The sequence below is a fragment of the Poecile atricapillus genome, chromosome 5 (assembly GCF_030490865.1).
Source record: "Poecile atricapillus isolate bPoeAtr1 chromosome 5, bPoeAtr1.hap1, whole genome shotgun sequence".
NCBI classification, from domain to species: Eukaryota; Metazoa; Chordata; class Aves; order Passeriformes; family Paridae; genus Poecile; species Poecile atricapillus.
In genome coordinates this window covers 15,977,402-16,005,395 of record NC_081253.1, presented here as the reverse complement: position 1 = coordinate 16,005,395, position 27,994 = coordinate 15,977,402, and the positions used below count along the sequence as shown (strand labels likewise).

Below are 27,994 nucleotides of genomic sequence, written 5' to 3'. Positions count from 1 at the left end.
TGGCTTATGGGAACCCCATGGGGAGCCAACATGGGGTGCTCTGGAGGGCTCCCTGGGGAGCAGTAGTGTGGCTGGCCTGCTGGGAGGCTCACTGTATATCCCCCCACGCAGGGGAACATGGGGCACCACGCAGCTGGGTGTTTGCACCCACAGGGAACGTGCTTACACATGGGTGCATAATTCGAGGGAGCTGTTTGACCATGCATACCCAGAGCCAGGGCTGCTGGTGCCCCGGTTCCTGCCCTGTGCCTCCTGTGTGTGGGCTGCAAGGATGATGGCTCCTCCTGCATTTATGGCTTTGGGCACGGCACAGCATGGCCACGTTCCATCTGTGGGCACCAGGGACGGGGACCAAACCAGCAGGGCCAGAGGCTGCCTGGCTCAACCCCAGCCTTCCCCAGAGGTCCCAAATTCCTGCCCTGGGGTCCCCCTCTGCCAAGTGTGTGTGTTGAGGGGGGCTTTGCCAGCTCGCCCCCCCTCCTGAGATATTTTGGGGCAGTTTGCCCTGCGCTGGTGTCTGCTGCTACAGTGGAGGGGGTGGAGGCAATGTACAACAGGACAGGGGGAGTGCTGTGGGTCCTGCCGTGCGTCCTGCCATGGGTCCCGCCATCTCAGGGCAGGCAGGAGGACTGTGGGTGCCAGTTTTGGCCAATGCTCCGGCCAGCGGGTTGGACTGTGGCTGTCCGGGTGGTGCTGGGCACAGAGCACCCTCCTAACCATGTACAGTCTGGGGGAGGCACAATGGGTGCTCAGCACCTGGGGCTGGGAGCATGGCAAGGGGTACGTGCACGGTGCAAAAGAGCAGCAACAGGCAGGGGAGTGAGGGCAGGACCTGCCGTGCTGCCTGGGCTGTGCCAGGCAGCTACACCAGGGGATAAGCCACTCTGGGCAATACCTGGGCAAGGAGAGGATGGGTTCACAACAGATTGGGGCAGGAGACAAGGGGAGGCAGTAGGTTTGCAGTGCTGAAATGACTGGGGATTATTGGGGGCCAACACTGGAGTGGCAGGGGGAGTCACAGTGCAGGGGTCTGGCTGGGAACAGTGATGGAGGGGCTGCAGCTCTAAGAGACTGCATGAGGTTGGGCAAGGGTGGGCAGATGTTTAGGGGTGTGTCACAGTGGTGGTGGTGGTGCCAGGGGTCAAGGTGGTGCCATGCAGGTGTGGCTGCAGTTGGGGTGTCCCTGGGCTGGCCACGGGGGCCATGTTGCTCAGAAGGGTGCCCTGCAACGCTGCCCTGCCCTGCAGCAGGAAGGGGGAGAGGTGGTTCCCGAGCAGAGGGAAGCTGTTCCAGGTATGTCTCTCTCCTGGGGAAAACCATGCAGGGCAGAGACCACCAACCAGGAGGAGTCAGCAGGGGAGGGCTTGGAGGGGCTCACAGGAACCTCAGCTTACCCCCTTCATGTTCTGCAGCACCAGGGCCTCTCTGGCCCACACCTGCTGCTCCCCCAAACCCCCTGGCATGCCCATGCCCCTCCATGCTGTGTGCTTGAAACTGGGCTGAGCCCACGTGCTAGGGGCAAGCAGAGGGGACAGGCAAAAGGGCCGGGGGGCTGCTCCAGTGCCGGTGCTGAGGCAGCTCCAGTGGCATCACTGGGGGCGAATGGTGTGGCTGGTCCTGGCAGTGGGGTGGGGGAGGCAGGGCCTGTGCCCACCTCACCCAGTGCCGTGGTCCCTCTCCATGAGAACGCTGGGGAGGGGGGTGACAGGGGGCTGCCCCCCAGTCCCAATCTTGCCTAGCAGGCGAAGTCCTCGAAGACTCCCTGGTGAGGGTAGTGGTGGCGGTGGTGGTGATTGGGCAGAATGCCCGCGTTGTAGGCGCCCTCTACGTGCCGACCCAGTGTCTCACAGGGGCTCTGTGGGGATGGCAGTCAATAGTGTGGGCACAGACTCCATGCACCCAGCCACCTCCCTAGTCCTCCCACCCATCACAGCCTGTGCACAGGAGCTCCCTGGGGGACACCCAACTCCCTTCCTCCCTGTGACTGCTCTGACTCTGCAGCCTAAAGCCACCAAATGCAGAACCACACAGACCCTCGATCTTGGGATGATGTCCCTTCCCCCCTGGAGTTGGGGCAGACACATGGCCAGGCCCCATCCTCGAAGCCTCCAGGCAGCCCAGCCCTGCAGGGGTACCTGGTCCTTCATCTCCTCCAATCCCAGTGTAGCGATGCTGCCCGAGGGCTTCTTCAGAGGTGGCTTGGAGCGGCGTAGGACCCGGCTCACCTTATCTCGGATCACCTGCATGCAGATGAGAGGTCAGACCCAGACTTGCACACAGGTAGCACTCTGTGTGTGGACACACAGTCTACATGGAACTGCTGCCTTCTCACCTTCTCATCCAGGGACAGTGGGACAGTACCTTGGCCCTCCCTGTCCTCAGGTCACTGAGGAATGCTGGAAGACCCATTCTCCTCCCACTGCCTTCCTCTGGATGTTCCCTAATTTGGGGCTGTTATAGCCCTCAGGATTTGCCACACATTTTATGCCCTCCCCAGGAAGCCTGTCTCTGCACCCACTGCCGAGACACATCCCTGAAGGCTAAGCACACCTCATAGATGTAGTCCAGGATCTCCAAGATGGTGAGGATGCTGGCACCGATGAACAGGCCCATCTGCCCCCCGATGTCCCCTGGGGAGGAGGAGGGGAAGATCGTCACCAGGAGATGCTGTGCAGCCCACTGGAAGCCTGAGGTGGGCCAGCAGGGCAATGGGCAGTGCCAGGGTTGCTAGATGGTGGGGGACAGGGCAGTCATGGGGCAGGGTCAGCAGGACACGGAAGGAATAGGGAACATCTGGGATAAGGGACAGTCAGCAGCATTTCACCCTTCAGCCAGCCTGTGGCTGGCTGCTGCTCTGTGTGATCCCTCCCCCACCAGACCCACGTCTTCCCAGGGCTGAGACCCAGAGCTCCGCGCCTTAGGGCCCCACAGGAAGGCGAGGGGAGTCACCGAGAAGCCCAGCAAGGTCATAGGCTTTCTTCTGCTCAATGGCTTCATAGTTGAGTGCCTCAAAGAAGATGTCCAGCACCAGGAAGTTCTCCCTGTGGGGACACCATTGTGCTCAGCAAAGAGGGCTGGTCATTGACCCTCCTCCACCACTTCCCACAAACCTCCCGTGTCCCCCAGCCCTCCAGCACCCAGGTGCTCCCAAGGCCCTCGTGAATTATTCAGGCTGGTGCAGTGGGAACATCGATGGGGCATGTCCCAGGCCAGGAGAGACAGTGGGGTGGGCAAGTGCTGGCATCAGGGCTGGGAAGATTGGACAAGTTGGGAAGAAGCTCTAGTGTAAACCCCCCTGCACAGGGAATGCTGCAGAGACTAATATACCAGAACCCTCTCTCTGCATGCTGCCAGGAGGGGTGAAGTTCCCCAGGTCCCCAGCCCCCTGCCCACCCCCTGGAATAGCCTAGTGCTGGTGGTAACTCACCGAATGTAGGTCTCATTCTTGTTGTACTTGCGGGCGAGGTAGCGCGCTGAGCCCTTGTTGGGGATGCGGACCATGGAGATCTCCTTGCCATAGCGTGTCAGGTTGCACGGTGTGGGGCAGCTGCAGCGCTCCTGGCTGTCCTCCACTGCTGCATCTGGGGACAGACACCCATTGGCACAGCCACAATCTCCAGCCCTCTCCCTGGGGCACTCAGCCAGCCCCTAGATGCCCACTCACTGCTGCACTTACCCAGCGTGTGGTCAGCACACTCGATGTACACATTAGGGGAGCAGATGGACTCATTGCCTGTGGAGAAGCAGGTGGTTGGGAGGGGGGGAGTCTGGCCAGATTCTGGCCCCCACTCTTGACTCACTCCCTTGGAGGTAGTGGGGCAGGGTGCAGAGGGAATGGGGATGAGTGACCCTTGGGTGCAGGTTGGTTGAGGCAGATGTGGCCCAGGTACAAGGCAAACAGGAAAGGGGCTGACCTGTGGTGTAAGGAGGGTAGGACAGAGGCCGACCCATCATGTGGAGAGGAGGGGGTGGTCCTTGGGTGGAGAGGGATGGAGCTGGGAGAATCCTTTGGGTGCAGACCATTGGGGCAGAGGTGATTTTTGGGTGAAGACTGCAGGGAGTTGGGGCAACCCCAGCAGGACTGTTGGGGCAGTCTTCACACCATCATGCACCCCCCTCACCTGGCATATGGACCATTCGGCAGTGGCAGCTCTGCACCACAGCCTCCTTCTCACACTGGAGGCGGCAGGCAGCAATGCTGTAGGTGTCATAGCCAGGCAGCAGCTGCTCCCCCTGCATGCTGGCCCGGCAGTTCCCCCATGGCTGTGGCAGATAGGTGAGCTGTTGGGGTGAGAAGAGCGTTGTTGCAGGGCTGTGCTGGGCTGAGTGCCTGCAGGCACCTCCCTGGGGCTGTGGGGCATCCTGCCTTACCCGCTGCTCCTGGCAGGACACAAAGGTCTGGAAGCCAGGCGAGACACCAAAGCCCAGCTGATGGATATAGGGTGGCTCATCCTGGCTGTGGATCTGGACCCGGATGCCAGCTTCAAATGATGTCTCGTCTGTGGAAGGACAGAGGTGCTGCCTGCCTGCACTGACCCAGCATCTTCACTCCTCTGATGCCCTGCTTTATCCATAGTCCCCTCACAGGGTGTTCTGCTTGCCCAGCAACCCTGCATCCTAGCATTCCTCACCTGTGCCCTGCCTGAGGCATACCCCCACTTACTGGTCTCTCTCCAGATGGGCAGGTACTCCTCCTGCTGGATGTCCAGCATGATCTCCAGCCCGTTGCCCATGCCGCCTTGACGGGTCACACGTGGATTCCTCCGATCCCCATTGAAGGTGTAGCACTTACCATAGCGTGTGTAGACCTGGAGATGGAGAGAGCAGCAATAAGGGAGCAGTCAGGGATCTGATCGAGTATTCTGCAAGCAGGACAAGGTCCAGAAACTCCTTTGAGGTGATGGAAGGAAGGTACAGTCTTGCATGACCTTTGGAAAGGCTCATTTCAGCCTGACTCCCCACTCTGCCACCCCTCCACCCTTGCTGGGGTGAGGGTGAAGCACCATTCCCGGTACCCATGGGGCAGCCCAGCTGTCCTGCGCCTTCCAGGAGGGAACTCACAGGAGTGAAGTGCTGGGGGCCACAGCGCTCTCCCTGAAAACGACACTCCACCAGCATGTCCTCGATCTGGTGGCCCAGCCGGTGAAAGAAGCTCTGCATGGTGCGCTCGGAGCGGCGGGGCGGCAAGAAGCGCGAGTAGTTGGCCAGACGTGTCAGCCAGGCACGCTGGTCCTCCCCCAGCACGGCCAGCATCTCAGGCACCAGCGAGTGGTTCTCCTGGGCCAGCCCCAGCCACTCTCCCACCGAGTAGAGGTCAGGCTTGGTGAGGTGCAGGAAGCGTGCCCGGTTGGGGTTGCAGAGGGTGACAGCCGGGAAGCGGAGCTGGGGTGCCCAGGCGAGGCGTGCGCGGGTGTGCACGGGGCATGAGAGCAGGTGGTGCAGGCGGTCGGTGGTGCTGGTGGCCAGCAGCCCAGCAGAGGCCAGGAAGGCCAGGCTCCAGAGCAGGCGGCGCAGACGGGACTGTGGCCGGGTACACATGTAGTGCAGCCCAGGGATCCGGGTGGCTCGCAGGATGCCAACAACGAGCTGGGGCGCGCTGCTGTCCTGGGGTGGTGTCAGAACTTCCCCGTCCTGGCAGCAGGCAAGGGGGAGCGGCATGGCTGCATTCAGGGTGCCTCCTCTGGAAAGTGGGCTGCAGGCTGTCCCTGAGGCTGCCCAGGATCCCTGGTCCCCTCCAGGGATCTCTCCCTCCTGGGAGGCTTTTGCTCTGCACCTTCCTGGAGACAAACGAGGCAGGCGCCTTCCTGAGCTGCTTTGGTGATGGGTGAGGGGAGGGAGAGGAGGGGGTTGCTACAAACACGCCTTTCCCCAGGCTGCACTTGGGAATGGAAAATTCCTTCTCAAGCTGGGTTGGGACAGGGGTGTGTACTGTCTTATCCCAGGCAAGCTGACCTGGAAGCCCTCAGTGTCCTGCATGGTGGGCATCTGTGTCTGGATAGTGATGACCTGTCTCAGGCACACTGTGTGAACCCTGTGCCTAGGGGTGTTGTGCCTCAGCTCTTCCTCCTTGTCCCTTGCCATGCATTTCACTGCAGTCACCATAAAACACTGCCTGGACCTCCAGGGTCCCCAGCTGTGTCAGCTCTGCAGCTGGGACTCTACCCCACAGAGGAAGGACAGTGATGGCACTGGGGGTCATTACCTAATGCCAGTTCTGTATAGGATCTTGTCTACCTTGTACCTTTGTATCCCTGTCCCTGGAGCTGGGGACCTCAGCACATCTGGGTCAGGTGGGGCAGGAGAAGCAAGACTGTGGGTCAGGAGGAGTGAAACCATGGGGAGGGAGGTTGCATGGGAACCCACCTGCGCAGGCAGGTGCTTTGAAGTGTCAGCGAGGCTGTGATCAGAGCGCAGCAGTGGCGGGGGGTGTCTGTACCCGGCTGTCAGCGTGGCTGGCAGCGCCCCGACAGCCTGTCAGGTGCCTTCAAAGCTCAGCACTGCACTCAGCCTCTCATCTCCTGCTGCTGCTGCTTCCAGGCACCCACCTTCAGCATTCACCCAGCATGGGCTGGCATAGGGAGGGGTGTGTCCCTCATGCTCCACAGCCCCAGCACAAGTCAGGGTTACTGGGTCCTGTGAAGAGCAGCATCCTTGAGCTCCATTGCAGCAGGGCAGGAAAAGGCCAGTGGTGGCAGGAGGGATTGGAACAAATCACCTCAGCAGTGACTTCCCAGCACCATCCTTGCCTCAGGCCTTGATGCCTGAACAACACGTAACTATAGTCACGACGGGGACACAGCCAGGATCTCATCTGGCAGCTTGGTTACAGGTGCAGAAGGACTTCAGGCAGGTCAGAAAGACTTCGGACAGGCACCGAGGGGGGCGAGCAGAGGCAGCGGGCAGCACCCAAGAATGGCAGGGCCGCGCCCCCACCCGGTCCCCGCAGGCCCCGGTCCCCGCAGGCCCCGGTCCCCGCAGGGCTCAGTCCCCGCAGGCCCCGGTCTCCGCAGGCCCCGGTCTCCGCAGGCCCCGGTCTCCGCAGGCCCCGGTCTCCGCAGGCCCCGGTCTTCGCAGGCCCCGGTCCCCGCAGGCCCCGGTCTCCGCAGGCCCGGGCGGCGGGTGCTTGGCGGGCGCTGCCCGGCAGGGGGCAGCAGGGCCCCGCGCTCGCCGCCCCGCGCCCCCCGGCGGCCCCGGGCCCCGCGCCCGCCCCTCCCGGCCCGGCCGGGCCGGCAGCCCCAGGGCAGCCCCTGAGCCGGACCGGCGGACGTGAGCTTTCCGGCTCCTGCCGCAGCCCCGCCGCCGAGTACAGCGCTGGCGCCATCCCCGCTGCGCGCTCCCCGCTCCCTGCATCCTCGGGACCCTGTGAGTCACCCCACCATACCCGCCCTGAGCTGTCCCCTCCAGCCACTGTGTCCCCGCAGCACCGCCAGGACGCGGCTCAGCCCCTCTCTGTGGGGCGGCTGGAGCCGGCTCGGCTCCTTTCTGAGATTTATCGCGGCTGTGAGCGCCGGCGGCTGCCAGCCTGATACCATCAGCCCCGGCACACCAGGGCAGCTTCTATATTAGTTTTCTTTAAACGGAGGATAAGCTCCTCAGGCTGGAGAAAATGTCATTTCTGTGAACGCTTCCATCTCGTGTCAGTTCAGACATCTCCGGGCGGCATGGCAATCACCCTGGAGCGGGGTGAGGGATGGGAATGGGATGCAGAGGCTGGGGCACGTGGGGACAGAGCTTAGGGACAGAACCAGTTGGGCAGGACTGGAGAAGAAGGTCCAGCTGTGGTGTGGCAGGCAGGTGAGCACGGCTGCGGGGGAGCGTGGGGAACAGGGGTGCCCATGGCATCCAGCTGAGTTACTCACTTGTCGGCTACTGGGGTGCCGAGGCCAGCTGTGAATTCACACTGGTGAGAGCACAGCACAGTCCTGAAGGGCTTTGCCTTTCCAGCATGACAAATCCAATTAGATAACAGGGAGCGCACGAGGAGGAGGAGGAGGAGGAAGAAAAGCAGAGGACTGCCTGCCTGCACCAGAAATATGGTTTTCTCCCCGCAGCTGACCCAGAAAAATACCTTGCAGGACTGTAGCACACATGTCCAGCCAAGGATAGCAACTGGGGCATGGGCCCTTGGGCACCTGGCTCTGCCTGCTGGGCACCCATGAGTGTTGCAGTCCTGGGGCCAGAGAGGCAGCATTCCCGTGTCACATGCCGGTCTCCTTGCTCAGCCAGTGCATGCCGGCATCCCCACGCCAGCATGGGAGACCCCATTAGGGAAGAAATTTCTTGACATGATTCCTCATTTTCCTTTCTCCCATGGAGACACATTGACCTTGACAGAAATAGCTGCCTGCACCTTGGCAGGCAGATCCCAGTCAGATATTGCTGGGGACCCTGGCATCTTCTTCCCTACCCTGCACAGTTCTAGGGCCCCCCAAGTTCCCTCCATGCTCCTGACACTTGCCTCCCAGCCCCCCTGCTGTGGGAAGCCTTTTGGGAGCAAGATACTGAGCCCCAGCATCCTCATCCTGGCTCACACCAGCCCTCCCCTGAGCACTGGGGGCATGAGGACCAGCATCATGCACCCAGTCCCCCATCCCCAGTGCTGCCAGCCCATTGTGGCAGCCTCGGGCTGATCCCAGCTCACGCAGGTATTTCCGCAGCTTACATGGCTCCCCACAGTATTTAGCCTCTGGAAGACGACGTTAAACATTGCAGGCAGTGACAAATCCTGATTGCTCTGAGGAGACAAGAGGCCGCACTAAGCTTCCAGCCAAATGTTTTCATGTGAGGGGAACGAGCTGCAACATGTGTGGTGCCAGCAGGTCCTGCTGCTGCATGCCTGGGCCACCCAGCCCTGCTCCCACATCCCCACTGGGACAGCCAGCTCTGCTCTCACGTACCTGCTGGGACATCCAGCCCTGCTCCCACATCCCCACTGAGACAGCCAGCTCTGTTCTCACGTACCTGCTGGGACATCCAGCCCTGCTCCCACATCCCCACTGGGACGTGCAGCTGACGGGCAGGCCCTGGGCATGGGCACACCACACAGGAGTGATCACCCAGCTTAAAAGCACCCCTGAGAACAGTTGTCATAGGGGCATAATGGGGATGGAGACAGGAATGAGAGGACACCGGAGTGCTGCCCACCTGGACTTGGTGGGGATGCCAGCTCAGAGGTAACCTTGAGGGTCATCTCCAGGTACCCGAACCATAGAGCAAATTAACATGGGCAAGGCTGCGGCGTAAAGGAAAGCAGCCTCCAAAACTGGAAATGCTGCTTCCTGAGTGAGTGCAGGCAGCTGGAGCACAGGGATGTTCCTGGACAGGAGACATGGCACAGGAACTGGGGTCAAATTGGGATGACACTGGTAGAGCTGGGGCAATGGCACACCCACGCACCCTGTCTCCTGCTCTGCTCCTGCCCCCCACTGTGGCCATCCCAGCCCCAGATCCCAGCTCTGCTGGAGCCCCTCACTGGGCCAGAGTCCCCCCCGAGGCAGCCCTCCCATCCCCAACAGCTTGCTCCCCCTGCACAGCACAGCCAGCCCCGCCTGGGTGCCCCGGGAGGGAAGCCGCAGCGCTGACGCCAGCATTACAACTGCCCGGGATATGAGATCCGCTTGGATTCAGCAATTTCAACTCATTTCAAGCCCGATTCTGCAGCAATTTTCTGAGCCAGTGGGATGTTTTTGCCACTGCAAACGTCCCTTCTCATGCATGGTCGCACCATTTCCTTCTCCCGCTCCCGGGAGGATTTGGGGAATGCTGCCAGTTTGGCTCGACCCCAGCTCTGGCAGTAGCACAACCATCTCCCACACTAGCAGCCCCTCAGTGCAGCCCCCTGCCCCACACAGAGCTGCTGGGGTACCTCCTGCATGACACAGCCCTGCATATGGGGTCTGAGGCTGCTGTCTCCATGGGGCACCAGGCTCTGCATTCTCAGCCTAAACAGAGCAGGGCACCTTTAGCACAGCACACACAAGTGATGGTTTAAGCTTCTTGTTTCCCCCATCTTGTGAAGGGCTAAGCTCTGGAATATCTCCTGCAGCTCCCTGATCTGCCTCCAAAGGAAGAGAGGAAACAGTGGGGAAAGGGGACCAGAGGCTGCTGGAGGCATATCCCAGAAAGGCCAGGACCCCTCCTGCCACTGCAGCTGTGCCTCTCTCTGTGCTACAGGACAGCCCTTGCCAGCTGAGTCCCCTTGGCTAGGCCTGAGCCATCAGTGGAGATGTGGGCGTGTGGGGCTGGCAGAGCCCCTTTCATGCCAAGCAGGTTCGCTGCTGGAATACCAATCGCTCAGCTGTGCTGCAGGCTGTGCTGCTGGCCAGGCAGAGCAGTGGGAGACACCCAAGCCCCAGCACTGGGCAGGGCAAGCAGGTCACAAGCAGGCTGCATCGGGGACAGCGTGTAACCCATGTCCCCAGGAACAGGCAGGATCTAGACCAGGGCTTCCTGCTCCTGGTGGGTCAGGAGCATAGGGATACAAAGCAAGGCAGAGGGATGCACTGTGTACGTGGGCTGGGACATGCTCCCAGCATACCTGCCCCAGTGCTTCCAGTGACTGTTAACGCAGGAGAACATTGGCACCATCCACCTTTCAGGATCAGCATCTATGACAGCATGGCCAAACTCGTGTGCCAGAGAAGGACCTTTCCCTGCACACCATTGCCCCAGGAGTTCTGCACTGGCCAAGCCAGAAGCTGGAGAGAGCTGTGCTGCCCATGCCACATGGAGCCACGGTGGCTGTGACAGAGCTGGGGACTGCAGCTCCTCACCTCTCAACTTCACTGCACAGGCATGTCAGCACACTGCACACACATGACAGCCTGTGGTAGCAGAGAAAGTGCCATCACATAGTTGTGCTTTCTACTCCTGCTGTTCCTGGGGGGAATTTGTCCCAGAATCTCACTCATTTCCAACCTAAATTTATTCATGGCCAGTTTTTACCATTTGTTCTCATGCCAGCATTGTCCCTTAGCTTAAATAGCTCTCTTTCCTCCCTTGTGTTTACTCCCTTGATGTATTTATAAACAGCAATCCTATCCCCTCACAGCCTCCAGCCTGCCAGCCTTCACGTGCCAATCATTTCTGGTTTCCTCTCCCGATTCAGCCTCTGCGCAGTCCGGCTGCCCGGCACAGCATCAGCTCCAGTTCCTCAGCCCTGGCTGCCCAGGGCTCGCACACAACTCTCCCCCTCATTCCACAGCAGCCGTGGGGCAGCATCCCAAGCCGGTTGGGATGGCTGCCCCAAGCTGGGGCTAACCAGGTCCCGGCAGATCTCCTGGCAGGTTCTGGTTTCATACAGTTTGTTTTCATTTTCAAGCATCCACCAAAAGCGACACCTGGGCAGGTGAAGGAGCCACCACCAAGGGAATTGCAGAATATGAAGTGCCAGTGGCAAAGGCATGGTGCAGTGCAGGGCAGGGATGTGAGGAGGAGGGCAGGCAGGAGCAGTGAGATGAGGGGACAGGGCTGGGGAAGTCCACTTCATCCTGTTGGCAGCTGGAAAACCCCTCTGAGTTGCTAAGCATGCTGCCTACCTACCCTGGTCTCTCCCTTAGTACGAGTGGGGTGCTGGAGCTGCAGAAGGTTTCTGCCCCCTGTTTCTGCCTCCTGCTTCAGGAGGTGCTCAGGGTCCCCATGGGAAAGATTGCACCAAAGCTGCGCCCCCAAAAATGCCAGAACGAGTTTGTTGAACTGCTCACACATTCCCCAGCTCGGGTTTGGACTGTGCTGAGCAGCAATCCTGCCGTCACTCTGTGCACCCTCCGGCGCTCTCCAGCCGGCTTCCCACCCTCAGACACCCCCGCGCCGGGCACGCCGCTCCCGGGCACACAGCACAGCACACTAGGGATAAGCACTGGGATGGGCTGCAGCTCAGCCTCGCTGCTGCAAACCCAACAAAACACTCACATACACAGAGAAATAATGATGGGTTTGGGTAGCGGGCTCCCCTTGGCAGTTGGAGGAGATCCAGCACCATGCACGGCACTGTGCAGACACAGCTGGCCCGTGCCACTTGTCCTCAGGACCAGAGAAGGATCCCCAGCCCTGTGGGTTCACAGAGATGTAGCACTGAGCCCACACATCTTGCAGGCTGGAGGAAGCAGGGAACATCAAGGACACCCGAAAGCGGGGTATGCGATGTCCCCGGGGCTCCTTTGTGGAGCTTAGGCAGCCTCTGTTCTTCGACTGTTGTCACCCCGCAGGAACCCCAGTTCATCAGTGCCTCTGCATGGTGCTGGTTGGGCGCTGGTGGCTCTTGGCTGCAGATCCTGGGCACCCCCGGCCCTGTCTTTCTCTCCTTCGCATGAGGGGCCCTGCGGGGATGTGTCTCCGCATCCCCGCTTGGCTCCGCGGGCAGCGCATCCCCCGGGGACCGCTTCTCTTTGAAAGCAGCCGTACAGGGAGCTCTGCCGCCCGTCCCCAAAGGGTTAACAAGCAATTTCCTTTGCTGACAGCTCGGAGACCGTTCTCTATCGACTGCGGGAGAATAAGAGGGGAGAAGCAGCGAGATAAAAAGGCAGCAGAGCTGGCACCGCCTGCTTAATCCCAGCGTTTAATCTGCTGGGGCAGCGCAGGCAGCCTTATCTCGCCGTCCTTCTGCTGCTCCATCTCATTACTGCTCCCACGGCTGCCGGGAGATGGGGGAGCTGAGCCGAGGAGCGGGGCCCGGGGCAGGGATGCCGCCTGCCGCCCCGCTCAGCAGCCCCCGCTCCTGGCAGCGCCGCACCCCTCGCTGCCCGGCCGGAGCGGGGGGGGCACACGCAGGGATGGGTTCACAGGCTGCACCCACGGAGCATGCTGGCTCTCGCGCCAGGCGCTGTCACACGGCCTCGGGGACACACTGCCAGTGTCACACACTCAGTCACACGTTTCCCGATCACTGAGCTCCGGTGGTCCAGCTTGCTCGGTGCTCAAACCCCCAAGGGCTCATGAAGGATGCGGGGCTCCATGGGACAGGGCGTGTAGAACACAGTAGGGTCAGGACAGCAGGCAGGGCGATGCCACCTTGTCCTGCATGTGCCCTTTCCTCCATCCTCACTTACCCAGGTACCCCCCTGCTGAATCGCAGATCAGGCCCACTCTTCCCACCAGGCACACTATGGCCATTGTCCCTGTGACACACCGGCCTGGACCTGGTAGCTCCCGCAGCCTCAGGGCAGGGCTAGGCAGGAGGGGAGGGGGTCCCTCCAGCCGTGGCATTTATCTGTAAATCCACAGCACTGACACAGTGAAGATGAAGCCTGCTCTCTTGCGGGGTTGTCACGGGGGTTATCCTCCTGCCTACAGATGGGTTTGCAGTGATAAGATTTATTGTCACCCTGGCTGAGGTGCCAGCACCTCACTGCCTGCTGCTTTTGCAAGGCTGTTCTGCCTGCTGAGGGGTGTTGTGAGGGGCATGAGCAGCACCTCAATGAGCAGTTGCCAGTAGAGTGGGTCCCCAGACAAAAGAACAGCCAGACATCACCCTCTGCTCCCCACTGCCAGGGCTGATGTGTTCCCTGCCCATCTGTTGCAGGGTGCCTCACACGCTCTCTGACCATTTCAGCAGGATGCAGGGGGATACTGGTGCCTGAGCTGGACCGTGCTGAGCAGAGCACACATCTGTGCTGCCACAGATTTGCTGACGGTGCTGGCATTGTAGCTCCTGTCACAGCTCGGCAGCTTCGTGGCGCTCCTGCATAGTGTGGGGTGACTGGGACTCACGGGGCTGCTGTGGCAGCCATGTGTGGAGCCACCACAGGCAGCATGGCCTGGGTGGGGAGCAGGGGGCAGACTGCATCCTGCAGCCTGAACTCATCACCATGCAGAAACTGGCAGGGTGGCTATGGGAATCCGGGCTTCGTGCACCCCTGTGCTCCAGGGTGACATGAGATTAGCAGGGATACCCTCAAAAGGGGAACTTGGCTCCAAAATGCTCTGTTGTCCCTGCTGCCTGCCCCCACGCCATGCTCCCCACCACTGATTTCCCTGGGGCCAGCAGGGATTGCCCTGAGCCACCTGGTGCAACCAGGCTAAATCCCTGAGCAGTGGGAGGGGTAGCCACCTGCCAGCATCCTCCCCTCTCCGAAGTCAGCACATAGGCCCTGCACAGCTCTCCCACCACCCTGCCCCATCCAAACTCCCAACTCCTCCCTTTCTCCTCCCTTCCAGCCCTGATCCCCGACACTGCTGTGAGCTCTGTTCCCCCCGACAACAGGAGTTTGACTCCAGTGTGGCAGAACTGAAGGAAATAACATGCAAGCAAACAGCCTGAGCTCTGGCTGCACCCTCCTCCCCAGGGCCGGCTCAGGGGACCGGGGGCCAGGAGGCCAGTCGGGATGATGGTATAACCCGACAGCACATAGGGAGTCCTAGTGAAGTGGGGTGATCACAGCTCAGTGGGAAAGGGCTCGTTAATAGCTGAGCCCTTTTAGCAGAGATTAGGGAGCTGCATGGCTTTGATCTTTGATTGCCAATTTGCATCTTGAAGGCGCTGGGACCTCATCCAGCCTCAGCGCAACCCTTTGTGGTTATCTCGTGGCTAATGGATTTGTTCTTAATGCTGGAGCGTGCAGGCTAAAGGCTGATTAAACCCTCTCCGCGGCACTAAATCAATGGAACAAACATGATAGGGGTTGGCTTTCCCCAGCCTGGGTGCTCCCGGGCGGAGGGGCTGATCAAGAGAGCCCCTGCACCCTGGCACTGACAGGGGCTCCCTCCTTGGGGCTGCCGGGAAGGGGAGGAGGTGCAGGCACTGGCAGGCAGGGACAACCCTGCAGCCCATATCCTTCCATCCCTATATCCCCATTATCTGCTCTCCATGTAGGTGATGGGCTGGCTGTCTCAAGACTCCCAAGGCATCTACTTCTCCTGTGGGTTTGGGCCACATTTTCCATATGCTGGTCCTTGGCACCTGCAGGAGCTCCTCAGTTGTCCTCTTCAGCTCCTTCCAGATCCCAGGGCTTGCTGTGGGAGCAGGGACATGTCCTGGCAGGAATGGGGTAAGGCAACCTGTCCCTGCAGCTGGGAACCTCCTTCTCCCCTCCTCATACCCCTTTGCCACCCCCACAAAGGGGAGGAGGACTGTCAGCTCCACCTCCTCTCTTCAGACCATTTCCCCTTGCCCCTGCTCAGATCCAGTGCCTCATTCCCAGGACTATATGCTGCTCCCAGCATTCTATCCATCACATGCTGTGAGCAGGTGTATCTGTACACACTTTCCATAATGCCTGAGGTGTCCATTGCACGGCTAGCTTCAGGAAAATACGATTTCCACTGTGTCTGCAGTCAGCATGAACAGAGGGGTCAAAATGCACCCTGCCCACTCATGCCCCAGGAACAGCTGGTCCTTCATCCTAACTGCTTCCTGGGCTGTGGGCCTGGGGATGGGAGCTGAGCACCTGAGACAGGCAGGACTAAAGTTTTGGGAACTAGGAGCTGTGGGCAATAGGAGTGAAGATGTGGGTTGTGTGGCTGCAAGCTGGGAGGAGACTGTCTGAGAGCATTTTGCAACTTTTGCTTTTTGCAGGGCTTGTGGCATTGGCCTGGCTGCTGCTAGGTCAAAGCTACCTGCAGGTGATAGGAGCACTGATCAGGGGCCTTGCTCCAGAGCCCTGCTCCTGTGCCAGAGGATGGCACCTGACCTACAACACAGATAAGCTCAGAACAGCACCCTGCTGGGAGCCAGTCTGTGGGGAAAAGGTACTTGAAGCGGCCCCATGGGCCCCAGACCCATGCCCATGTCCATGCCAGGCTTAATCCTGGTGAGCAGCTGCCTCAGAGGCAGCTGAGCTTCTGCACGGCATGGACCTGGTGGGATCACACACTGAGATTCCCATCGGCAAACCTCACTATTGAAACATCTCCTCTTTGCCAATATTTGCCAAGCATGGGAGATAAAGTAGCTACAAGTCATCAGTGCCGGCATTTCAATCCACTAGGGCTGGCAGTGGAGGGGCAGCCAGGCAGTCAGGCAGCTCCTAGGGGTGAGGGGTCCTGCAGTTCAGCCCCCCAAGTCCCCCTGCAGCAGTGCAAGGAGAGCCAGGATCCCTCCACACTGATGTGCAGCACCTCTGGAGCTTGGGATATATGCTGCTGCCATGGGCACCACTGCCTCTGCCACCCTGCCCTGGGCATCAACACAGACCCTCCTCCTGCCAGAACCCCCACCTCTGCACCATGACAGCCATCTCCACCAGGTCAGCATCTCCCTGAAACCCTCAATGCTGCACCAATCCCCTGGCTCTAGCACTGTGCCATCTACTCCTTGTCATGCCAGTGACCCCAGTATCACTGCTCTGCCCTGCCTGCACCACACATCCCTTTCTCCCCCTTGCTCCAGGCTGCCTGTGCAGTCTCTGTGTGGTCCATAAGAGGATGAGGCAGGACACAATGCTGAGATACAGCTCCTGGAGGAGAAACCCAGAGCATTATCAGCACAGGGAGTTAATTAAGGTCATGTCAGGCGATAAGGAAACAGGATGTCAGAGCAACAGCAGCAGCACAGGAGGGTCAGAACCTGAAAAACTCCTTCTGAAAAGCAGCTCCACTGAGATGTGATCAGCCAGGTGCTTGGGGACAGAGCAGCTGTCATGGCCACACAGGCAGGGCTCCATGTATGGCACTGTGCATGCTGTACCATGTCCAGTACAGGATAGAATGGGATTGGGTGAAATGGGATGGGTATGAGGATGGGATGGAGTGGTGTGGGATGGAATGGGATGGGGATGGGATGGGACGGGATGAGAATGGGACGGGACAGGATGGGATGGGATGGGACGGGACGGGCAGGACGCCTGGTGATACACCATTTCCTGGGCCAGGAGAGCCTGCTGAACAGTCCTGGTTATTTCCTCCTGTCCTCATGAAGAAGCAATGCACCTTGGTGTGACCAGTGTCATGCCAACAGGGCAGGAGTTACTGTGAATCCCTGCCCATAATTATCACATGTAATTGCAAACATTCTCTGATTAGCAGGACCTCAGAGCTGGGTATGCCAGACTGCTTGACAGCGCTTGCATTGCTCCTGCCTCAGACTGTTCACCTCCCTGCTCAGTGATGACTTCACCCATGAGCCAGACAGTGCCATGGGCCTGGGAGAGCCAGGCTGACCTGGCATGGCATACCACAGTCACAGCAGGGTGGTGGGAGCAGGCTGTGGGCAGGGGGACAGGCATAAGGGACACACTACCAGTGCAAATCCATCTTTCCTACACAAACTGCGGCACGACCTGGAGCCCTGCCTTGCTGGGCAAAAGCTGAGCTGATGGGACATAATTAATGCTTGCATCAATCTCAGCTGGATTTGCATAGTGCCCTCAGTCCCGTGCTGCTCAGGAAGGCGGGCTGCTCCAAGCCTTTCCCAGGGGCAGCAGCACTAGATGCTGGGCTGGCCCTGCCTCCTCTGCCGGAGTCACAGCCCCAGCATGGCCCCTGACTTGCCCCCCACATGCACCCTAGCCCTTCTTGCCCCAACGCAGTGGGGACACCTGCAGGCCCCTTCCCTGCTCTGCTCCAGCCACTGGAGCATTGAAGACAGATGGAGATGCTTCTCTCTGCTGCGGTCTCTCCCTCACTCCTTGCACTGTGAAGAAATTGTGGAGACGGCAGCTTGGGAGTGAAGGACACAGCAAGTTTTGGAGGGCAAAGGGATAAGGCTGAGCTGCAAACACCCCCAGGAAGCTGGGAGACATGGCATTGCCCACCTCTGCATGCCCAGATGGAGTTTAAGGTCCATGAGAGAAAGGCAGCATCCACAGACAGTGCCTCTTTCCTGGAACACTCAGTTCCCTCCTGCCCCTGTCCTGCTCCCATGGCCCAGGTGAATTCCCCTATCCCACTGGTGAAGGAGTCTGGGAGGAAGAAGAGCCAAGGGAGAAAAGAACCTGGGGTGGTGGCAGGAACACCAGGATGCAGGCAGGGACCACAGCCCTCACCTTGCTGCCCTGTGGGTGCACATGCAGGTGGCAGAGGGACAGGGCAGTAGAGGGATGTGCAGGCTGTCATTGACCCCAGGAATGACAAGCTGGTGACATATCCTCGTGCAGCCAAGCGCAGTGCCTCTCCATGGCTGCTGACACCACTGACAGCTGCTCCCAGCCCCATGACACCGCAGGGACCGCCACATCCCAGGCACAGCCAGACTATCGATGGATGCAGGGGGAGACGTGGGCACATCTCCAGCCCCTGGCCCTGCTCACAAGCTCTCTGTAGCACCTGCCACTGATGTGTTTTATCCCTCCCTGACCAGAGAACCCACAGCATTTGCAGCACCTGCATCACCTGTAGGACCTGCGGCACCTGCTATCCAGCCCACCCCAGACATGGGGGACATGGCCACTAATTGTGACTGTGAGCAGAGTTGGGGGGTGGGGGGCACCACCTGATTGCAGCTGCCCAGATGAGCGCATCCAGCTCAATCAGAGCTGCACAGCCCTCCTGCACGCCGGGCACCAGAAATTAAACTGCTAATGAGCTGCTGGCTGGAGGGCCAGCAGTTAGTGATTAATCAGAGGCTCTACTCTGACAAGGCTATACCTCCTCTCCCTTCCTGCCCTGCACATCCCAGAACTGGCCAGCATTGACCAGTGTGTCCCCCAGCCTCTGCTCCCTGCCTGCCCAGCCATCATGGGCAGGGGACAGCCTGGCTCAGCTCTCCAACACAGAGGGGTCCCCAACCCCTGTGCCACTGGGACACAGTGCCCATAGGTCCCTCCAGCCACTGGCTTTCCTGTCCCCCAGCTCCTCCTGTACTCACCTTCCCCAAGCTGCTATCAGGTGAAAACCTTTTGTTCTGCTGGAAGAAAACCTGTTGAGCTCAGCTGAGCTCAGCTGATGCTCATCATGTGCACTGTGTGCTCGGGCTTCTGTCTGTGAGCCCGGAGATGGGTCAAGTGATCTGGAGGGCATCTGCAGAGGGGCTTCACGAGGGTGGCGGGGGAGGAGCAGCCATGCAGCCAGTGACATCTCCTGGGGACAGAGCAGGCACATGCAAGAACCCTGAGTACCAGTGCACCAGGCTGCAGGTCCAGTTGCCCCAACCCAAGCCCAGCAGCACGGTGCCATTTGCTACCCTCACCTCCTGCCTGCTGTTGGCACAATGGTGGCGTGGTGGGTGGTGGGGCTGGCAGGGCCCTGCCTGTCCCTGGCACAGCACACTGGGGAAAGGCTTTGCAGGATGAGCAGGGGACAGCCATTCACAGAACAGTGCAGGGAGCTGCAGGGAAGCTACTTGACCTTGAGCCTGACTGCTCCCTGTTGGGACCCTTCATGGTCATGGCAGTGTTAGGACAGGGCAGGACACAGCAGAGGAGTCAGCACCCTCCTGCCCTCACACCCTCCCTCGGCTGCATGTCAGGGCAGTGCCTGGAAGAAAAGCCCAGCGACCGGCAAGGAGCAGGTTAGAGATGCAGGTTTTGCCCTATTGCACAATTAATCATGAGAAGTTTTTCCTCCTTTCGTGCATGAAACAGAATTTGGCAGGGCGCTCTGACCACAGGGACTGGCTGCATGTTGTCCACTAAAAACCCAGCCACATCTGGCTAAGAAATAACCTGAGAGCATCCCTGTTTGTGCAGGTGGAGAGAGACAATGCTGGGCCAGGCAGGAAAATCCAGTGGGGTTTGGTCCACAGCCCCCCATGTAAAAAGAATCTTCAGCTTCTGGTGTTTGTCCCCCCTCCTCATCCTCCAGCACACACATGGCCATTTTGAGCTGTTGGTGCCTTCATTCCTGCCTGCAAGCCCTGTTATTCCAGTCGTAGACATAAAAATGCCTAGGCAGGGACATACACCCTGTCTGGGCTCTCATCCCACCCTGTCTGCCTCCCCCTGCCCACTCCATCCGCTAGCCTGGCTGGAGCCTCAGCCCATCCTTTCCCAGAGGGAAAGCAAGCTGAAGCCTTCCCAACAGCGTTCCAGTTATTTGTTATTGGAAAAAGGGGGAAATACGTTTTTCGACAATTATTGTTTTTTCCACCTGACTGGCTGCAAACTTGTTAATTTTTTTCTTTAATGTGTGAACAGTGTCGACGGCAGCTGCATGTCAAATGACTCTACGCCCTATCTGCGGGTCCCTGGCTGGCTTTCAGCACTCGCACCGCAAACATTGCCTTCTATAAATAAAGGCCTATATCTCATCAATGGCAGAACAGCAGAGCTTTATATAGTCGTCTTACATAAAACCGTCTCTCTTTATGGGCTTCAAACCATTTGCGTCACTTAGTGCAGCTCCGTAAACCTCCTTCTCCAGACACTCCCTCATGGAGGGAGACCCGGCACGGCTGCCCCATGCCCCAGTGGGGAGCTGGGATCCCCTCTCTGCTCAGGGCAGTGCCTCCGCAGGGCCAGGTGGCAGCTGTGTCCTTGTTCCCCTGCCCCAAAGCCTTGGCACGCACCTCCCTCCAGCCCGCCCAGCCTTGGCACCAAGTGCCAGGATGGCGGCCAGCACTGCCAGGCACTCCAGAGCTTGGGGCTGGCCAAGGGCCAACATCACTCATCCTGCCCTTGTGACCCTGTCCCTGCCACCTGTCCTGGGGCAGCAGAGTCATGGATGCTGGGACGTGCTTCTCTGTCCTCCGTCGCTTGGGAATCAGGGACTGAGGGCGCAGGCTGGGGGGACAGACCAGCTCACAGCAGCTCTAATTCTGACATGCAGGGAACACAAGGCTGGCCAGTGGCTTTCCACCCCACTGCCCAGTGAGTGTCTGGAGTGCAGGATTCTGGGGGCTGCCCCCATGGCCACAGGTCCCAGCCCCAGGCTCCTGCAGTCCCCAGGGCCCCTGGCTCCATATGGCAGAGCCTTCCCTCCAGCTCGCCGCGGGCACCTGCCTGCATGCAGTGATGGGTTGTGGGGGGCGGCAAGGGGGGCTGGGGGTGCAGACTCCTCCTGGGGCTGCAGCAATGCCGGCCTGCAGGAGGCAGCCCAAACCCCTTCTGGGGCTCCAGGAGGGTGTAGGGGGGGGAGGGACAGAGCTGCAGAGACCGTGGTGATAAGCCTTCATTTACCTCCATGACACCCCAGCTGACTACCCCAGGTGGCTGGAGCCAAAAAGAGGCAGGAATCTAACAACATCGTGGCACTGGAACCCGTGGTGCACTCTGACCCATGGCTGTCCCCAGTGCTGTTTGTGAGACCCCTGCCACAACTGGCACTGGCATAAAGGACGGGGCCACAGCAATGCCCTTCAGCAATGGGGCCACGTGGCATCCAGCCATGCCGCTGGCACAGGGCACCTGCACACTGCTAGCCCTGCCCCATGCCCAGCCAGCCACATGGCACCCTATGAACCTCACTGCCCCATCTGTCACCCTGTGCCCTGTCAGCCCCACTGCCCTGTGTTCCCATCGCCCCATGGTCTCGCAGCCCTGTGGTCCCAGGCACCAGCAAGCACCAGCTCTTGGAGCCAATCCCCTCAGTGTGTCTCGTCCCCATTCCTCTCGCAGCCACCCGAGGGGCCCAGCCCCCTCTGCAGCCAGCAGTGCTGGAGGAGCACTGCCGCACAGTCACCCCACGGGTGCCCTGGCCCCAGGGGCAGCAGCGTTCCCCTCCACTCAGCCTGGCACGTGGGCCCAGCCTCACGGCACGTCCCACATCCCTGGGGAGACACACCAGGCGCGGGCGTCCTGGCCGCTGGCTCCCCCCGTATCGGAGACAGGCTTATTAAGTGTGTGATATTAAATTACCCAGATAAGAGCATAAGAGCTTTTAAAGTCAATTCATTAAATATAATTATGAAGAGAGCTTTTTTATGCTCACGGTGATCCGATCTCAATCAGGGAGACGGTGGGAAAGCCGTCGGCTCCTCCAGCATCTCTGCTCCCCCGCTGCGTCGCCTCCGCACCCCCCTGCTCCCCCGCCTCACCCCCCTCCTGCAGGGAGCTGGCACCCACGACCATGGCCCTTGATGCCCACCCCACTGCCCTGGCAGCCTCTCCTCAGTGTTGATGCTGGTGTCAGTGTCACCCCACTTGGATGGAGGTGGCATGGGGCTCCGCTCAGCAAAGGGGTGGGGAAGAGGAGGCAGTGGGTGTGAGATGGTTGGGGCAGTGGCATTGGGGTGAAGTGCAGCAGGGTATGGAGATGTTCAAGGGCAAGAGACATGGATCTGGGAACTCAGTATAGGTTCTTCCCAGCCATGGATACCCTTGTCCCCATGTTCCTGTCCCCTCGCTGTCCCCTGCAGACCAGCCTCCTCAGAGACCTAATGATGTATCCCTACTTCCCAGGCAGGAGGGGTGCATGCTTCCCTCCCATCCCACATTCATTAATGGCACTTTCTGACCAATTAATACCTGCCAACTAGGTGGCACCTGACCTGACCTGTGGCTGGACCCCTCATGTGCAGCCCAGGTGGTGACATGCCAGGCCTTTGCACTGAGCACCCCTCTTGCTCCATGCACCTCCAGCCACAGCCCATGGTGCAGCTGTACATGGGGCTGCACCCAGATTTATTGGGGGGATCCATGAGGAAGCAGTGGTCCCAAAGACACCTCATGACCCCCACACCAATAACATCTCCCCAGCCATCTGAAAGAGTCTGCCAAGACACCTGCTTGTCCCCTTGTCACCCTGCTCCACTGTCAAGAGGGGCTTTGCAATGACACCCCTAGGTGCAGCCAACCCCTTGCTCTCCCACCACAGTGTCCCAAAATCCCATTATCCCCAAATCCACACACTTTCTGCCAGAGCCTGAGCACTCAGGACAAGGAGTAGCAGCATGGCTGGCAGGGAGCAAGGTGGGCTCTAGACTGGGGTCTCTGCAGAAGGCTTCGGTGGGGGCTGGTGGGAGCAGCTACCCGCTGCTGGGAGCTGCTGGACTGACATTTATTTTTAGACGTGAATTGTATAAATTAGCATTTCTCAGCGGATTAAGCAGCAGGAATTGTGTAAAATTAAATGGCAACGAATTGCATTAAAGTCCCCCGTTTTCTGGCACAAACAGCGCCTCAAGCCGTGCCCAGGCGGCTCATGTGTAACAGCGCCGGAGATGCCGCTGCCGCTGCTCTGGACAGGAGCATGGCCAACCTGCGACATGCCTGCACTACCCGGGACATAGGCCTGAAATGCATGAGCACCGTGGCCAGACTGTGAGGTTGGAGGGTTCCAGATGGGCTGTGAGCCCCTGGGTAGCTGGCTCAAGTTTTGGGCTGGGACTGCAGGATGTGGATGCAGTGAGTGGAGTGCTGTGACCCAAATGGGCACAGATGGGCTCAGCTGACCAGCTCACAGGCATGGGATCAGTGAGGGATGCTCCAGCCTCTCTTGGGCACTGACACCACCAGCCCCAGCCCAGCCAGTCCCTGCCAGGCATGGCAGGACACCCATCAAAGTCACAGCCATGCCACCCTCCAAAGGGGATGATGTTGTGCTGGGACCCGTATGGCACTGCCTGGCCCGAGAGGCACGCTGTGCTTCAGCTAGAGCAGGTTCTGCAGTAGTTGGAGCCCACTGAGCAGCTGGGGGGGCCCAGCCCTGCACAAGAGTACAGGGAAAATTGAGTGGTTGAATGCCAGGGACTGAGCAGGCACCAGGCAGAGCAGGGCAGGTGAAAAACAATCAGTCTATCTCTTTTACCCAGTAAAAATAGGCTGAAAATGTGACATTTATTAAGTACGATTCAGGTGGAAAGGTCAGAGAGTCCCCATGTCAGGAGCAGCTTGTTGGGAGGAGGCAGAGGTGACAGCCTGCTGCCCCCGCCCACCCCCTGAACCAGGATCTCTTGTGTGCGTGTGGAATGCAGCTGAGGATGTCGCCCATCTCAGCAGAGGGCTTCCCCCTCTGGGGTCTGCACGGGGTGCTGGGGAGCCCTCTCACACCACCCGATCCCGGGAAGGCAGGAGGACTAGCATGGAGAGCCGGGGCCAGTGCCAGCACTGAGAGGCACTGCCAGCTCTCAGCAACCTCCCTGCTCCCCCCCAGCTTCTAGCCCCGGCACAACTGGCTTCAGCAGCCACACATCACAAACAAAAGGCTTTTGACAACGAATGAGGTTTTGAGAAAGGCACTGGGCTCCTGCCCGGCCGCGAGCGGAGCTCCCGCTGCAGCCACTGCCGGCAAACAGGCGGGATGCTGCCGCCAACTGAGGGGCCCCCTCCACGCATTTCTTCCCACAGCCCCCAAACTCCTGCACACCCCATCTGTCTGCACCCCCATCTCCAAAGCACCGCTGGGAAGGCTCCCTTTTCCCTCAGTGCCTGCCACCTGGCATGGCCAGAACTGGCCTCGGCTTGTGGCTGTACAGGGATGCCAGGCAGGGAGGTTAGGGCGAGCGCAAAGCACCCGCAGCAGCTCAGCCCCAGCCCCATGGGGACGCTTCCCAACCTCCTGCTTAATGGCATGTAAAGAGTGCCATTGATTTCCTGCTCCGGCACCCTGAGCTCTGCAGCTGCGCTCGCCCGGCCGGGAGCGCTCCGTGCCCGGCACTCTCACCAGGCGTCCATCGGACAGTGTGCCGCCCGGCACCGGGCACTGCCCCCGGCCACGGCAGAGACTGCGGGGCTGCGGAGCACGGCACAGCTCCCTGGGGTCAGAAAAGGCTCTGCCACAGCTCCAGCACGGCCCTCTAGCAGCCGACACAGGGGCCACATTTGTCAGCGGGGCTGCAGGGAACCTCGCTGCAGCTCAGGGTTGTCCCTGCCGCTGGGGAGATTTACAGCCCAGCCGGGCTTTATTACATGGAAGATGCTTACGCTGGGGATTTTTTTTTTTTCCCGATAGTTTCTTAATTTGCTGTCCCATAAAGAATGTGGATTTGTGACGTTGAATAGGGGAAGATCATTTACCACTCACGGCTCTTACTTAAAGGATCCGCACGAGTTATTTATTGCGTGAGCACGGGCTGCAAGCAGCACTGTGAGGGGACGCGCTCCAGCCCTGGCGCTGCTCCTGCTCCTGGACAGGCAGTGGTGGCAGCCCCACAGCTTGGCCACTCTCATGCTGAAAAACTTCCAGCCTCTGGACAAAGTCCACCACATACCCAGAGGGAAAGACTCCAGCACTCCTACAAGCATGGCTGCAGGGATAGCTCCTTCCCTTCTCCAGTATTGCTGCGGGACAACCTCTGCTACAGAGGCTGCTCGCTGTGGGCTGGGTGCCCTGGGACCCCAAGCCATTTGCCCTACTGGGACATGCTGCAGTCTGGGAGCCCTCCATCACTGCTAGGACATGCTGTGACTCACACACTCGCCCACAGCAGAGCGGGTACAAACGCTTTCTGAACATGAAGGCTCACATGGGGACCCAGAAATGGGACCAACAAAGCTTGGAGCTCCCCGCCACATGAGCAGCCTGGGTGCCTCTTCACTGGAACCACAGATATGAGGCACAGGAGTGCCCAAGCCCACACAGCACAGCTGGGACTCAACCTGCCTGCCAAGAAGCCTGTGCTGTGTTTCAGTCATTCCCAGGAGGCACAAGGGACCGATTTGGCTCAGGGAACGGGAGTAGAAGGCTCCAGCTACAAATGGTGTGATGCCTTGACAGGTCCCACTGCTGCCTGGCAAGGCTTTGGGACATGCTGTGTGGCAAAGAGGTGTATCACATCTTCATCCATTCCTCCCCACACCCATCTCTGCAGCCTCTCCTCCCCCAGGTTCACCCCTTTGCTCCAGGCGAGTGAGAGGTGACAGGTACAGCCCCTGATGCCTCAAAGGCCAGAAGTGTTGAGCTGTGGAGAGGGTGAGTGCAGGCTTTAGGAGCCCTATAGTCCCCTTCTTTGGCCATGAGCCCATAGGTCAGCTGGCACTAGCCTGAAACCTGCTCCAGTGCAGGTGCCAGCACACCAGAGCCCAGCTGCCTGGGCATCCCCAGGGCATTCTCATAAACAGATGAGGTAGGCAGGCCAGCTGGCCCTGCACAGCCACACACTGAGAAACTGGGTCCCAGTGACTGTCCTGGTGGTCACCCTTCACTGCCACGCAGCACAGTGCATGCCACACACTCTGTCCATGCTGTGGGAAGCCTGTACTGCCCCATCCACCTGAGCTCTGCCCTGCCAGCATCACAGTGCAGCTCAACACACACCAAATCCCACTGCCGGGCACTGCCACTGCCCAGCACAAGGCTGGGCTCACCGCCTCCCCCACAAACCAAAGCTGTGCAGGATCCTCCAGGAGGATCCCAGGGCTGGAGTAAGCATGGCCAAGCCACGTGCAGGACTGTCCAGCACCAGAGCTTCCTGCTCCAAACCCTGCTGAACCACACTGCTTCCTGGCAAACTCAAGCAGCTGGCGTAGAGCAGGCACAGAGCCCAGCAAATCCCCAGGAGGAGTGGGGCTGCCCGCCCGCTGTCCCCCGCTCCTTGTCACTCCACTGCAGTGCCCCCGTGCCATCACCACCCCCCCGCACAGGGCAGCCCCCCCACCAAACGTCTCTTTCCCAGGGACAGCATCACTCTGCACATTGAGCAGGCGTTGTACCAATGGGCACGAAGTGAAACGGAACGTGCTGCATCAGCCATTTCCAGCCCCACGGAGCCTCCTCTCTTCCCCAGTATCCTGCACAGCCCATGGCATCACAGCCTGCTCCCCGGCACGGAGCGGGGTCCGGCTGGCAGCACAGCTCCTGAGAACGCGGGAGCCAGCTGAGCACTAGCCCCTGGCAGGCGTAGGAGAGAGGCGGCTCATTTCCAGAGTCATTAAGGTCTGAAAAGGGTCCCATCAGGTATTCCGCCCGTTCAGCACATTTATTTTCCCAAACCACAGCGGGGATTTGTGATTCCAGGCTCAATATTAGTGAGAGCTGCACACTGGCGGCGGTCGGCCAGGGGCTCTCTGCCTGGGCAGACTGGGCGCTGCTTGCGAGAGGCCCTGCTGCCAGTCCCGGGCAGTGAGTGGGCAGCCCCGGGCAGCCCCCTGCTCGCCCGGCTGTAGCCTCCGGAGCGGAGCAGCTCGGCATTTCTGCTCGGCATGTGCACACGTGAGTGTGCAATGCCGGCGGTCTCCACATTTACACACATCCCGGTGCTAATCCCGCAAATGCGGGAAGGTTCCCCTTACGTGCAAAGGGGTCTTTGCCTGCCCCCCTGCTCCAGCCCCTCTCGCTGAGTAAAACACCCTGCGTCAGGGCACTGTGATTCGGGGACAGAAGAGCAGGCTGGAGCAGGACTCCGTGCCATATCTTTCCCCCTGACCGCTGCACACCCACCCTGGGGACCGCTGAACCCTGCTGCTCACCCACCGCGGCTCCTGCCCGTGAGCCCCTCAGGCACAGACCTGCCGACAGCCCAGTCCTGTGGCGCAGAGCCCTGCTGAGAGCTCCCACGGAGGATCCTCTCCCTCTCTCCATGTGAAACTTGGAGGGAAACTCAAACAGAGAGAGATGCAAACTTCAGCAGCCGGAGTGAGCCAGGGAGCCCTGCTGGGTTGCCACGCGGACGGGTGGGTGCCCCCCGTGCCGGTAGGGGCCCCCAGGGAAGCTGAGCCAGGTGTGCACTCACCACAGTGAAATCACGAGATGAGCAGTTCTCGCCGCTGAAGTTGCAGCTCTTGAGCATGTCGTCGAGCTGGTGGCCGGTGCGGTTGACAATGTCAGCCATGTCGGGGTCAGGGTAGAGCAGGTCCGTGGCCTTGTGACCATCTCGGTCCTTGGGGGGCAGCCCGGTCATGTTGGCCAAGTGGAAGATGTCAGCGTCGGTGAGTGCCGAGTGGCGGTAGCGGTTGATGTTGCAGATGGTGATGGCGGGGAAGACCATCTCGCGGATGGCCTCCTCGTCCAGGGCCATGACGTGGGGGTGCTCCAGGTAGAGCAGCGCTGACTTGGCCGCCTGGTAGAGAAAAAAGGCGAGCGAGGCCAGGAAGGCAAATGCCCAGAGGGTCTGGCGCACGCCCAGCCGTCCCGACCGGCAGATGTGTCCCAAGCCGTGCAGCGTGCTGGTGCTGGCGAAGGTGGCCAGATCCCGGGAGCGGGGCCGGGCAGGCTCCTCGATCAGGCTCTCCTTGTCCCCTTCTTCTTTCTCCTTCTGCTTCTCATCCTCTTCAGCAAATTTGATTTTACACACGATCTCAATCGGCAT

General features: G+C 59.9%; 1 protein-coding gene across 2 annotated transcripts; it reads right to left on the bottom strand.

Annotated features, from left to right (window-relative positions):
• Positions 1-1,735: 1,735 nt before the first annotated feature.
• ASIC4 (acid sensing ion channel subunit family member 4) lies at positions 1,736-27,994 on the bottom strand. 2 transcript variants are annotated; one of them, XM_058840085.1, is made up of 10 exons: positions 27,419-27,994; positions 4,664-4,808; positions 4,372-4,499; positions 4,122-4,281; positions 3,677-3,733; positions 3,428-3,581; positions 2,950-3,041; positions 2,551-2,630; positions 2,136-2,240; positions 1,736-1,855 (listed from the first exon to the last, which is right to left on the bottom strand). In XM_058840085.1, the coding sequence occupies exons 1-10, from the start codon at positions 27,992-27,994 to the stop codon at positions 1,736-1,738; spliced, it is 1,617 nt and encodes a 538-aa protein (XP_058696068.1). The 2 variants fall into 2 exon arrangements, with proteins under 2 accessions (XP_058696068.1, XP_058696070.1); XM_058840087.1 differs by lacking the exon at positions 3,677-3,733.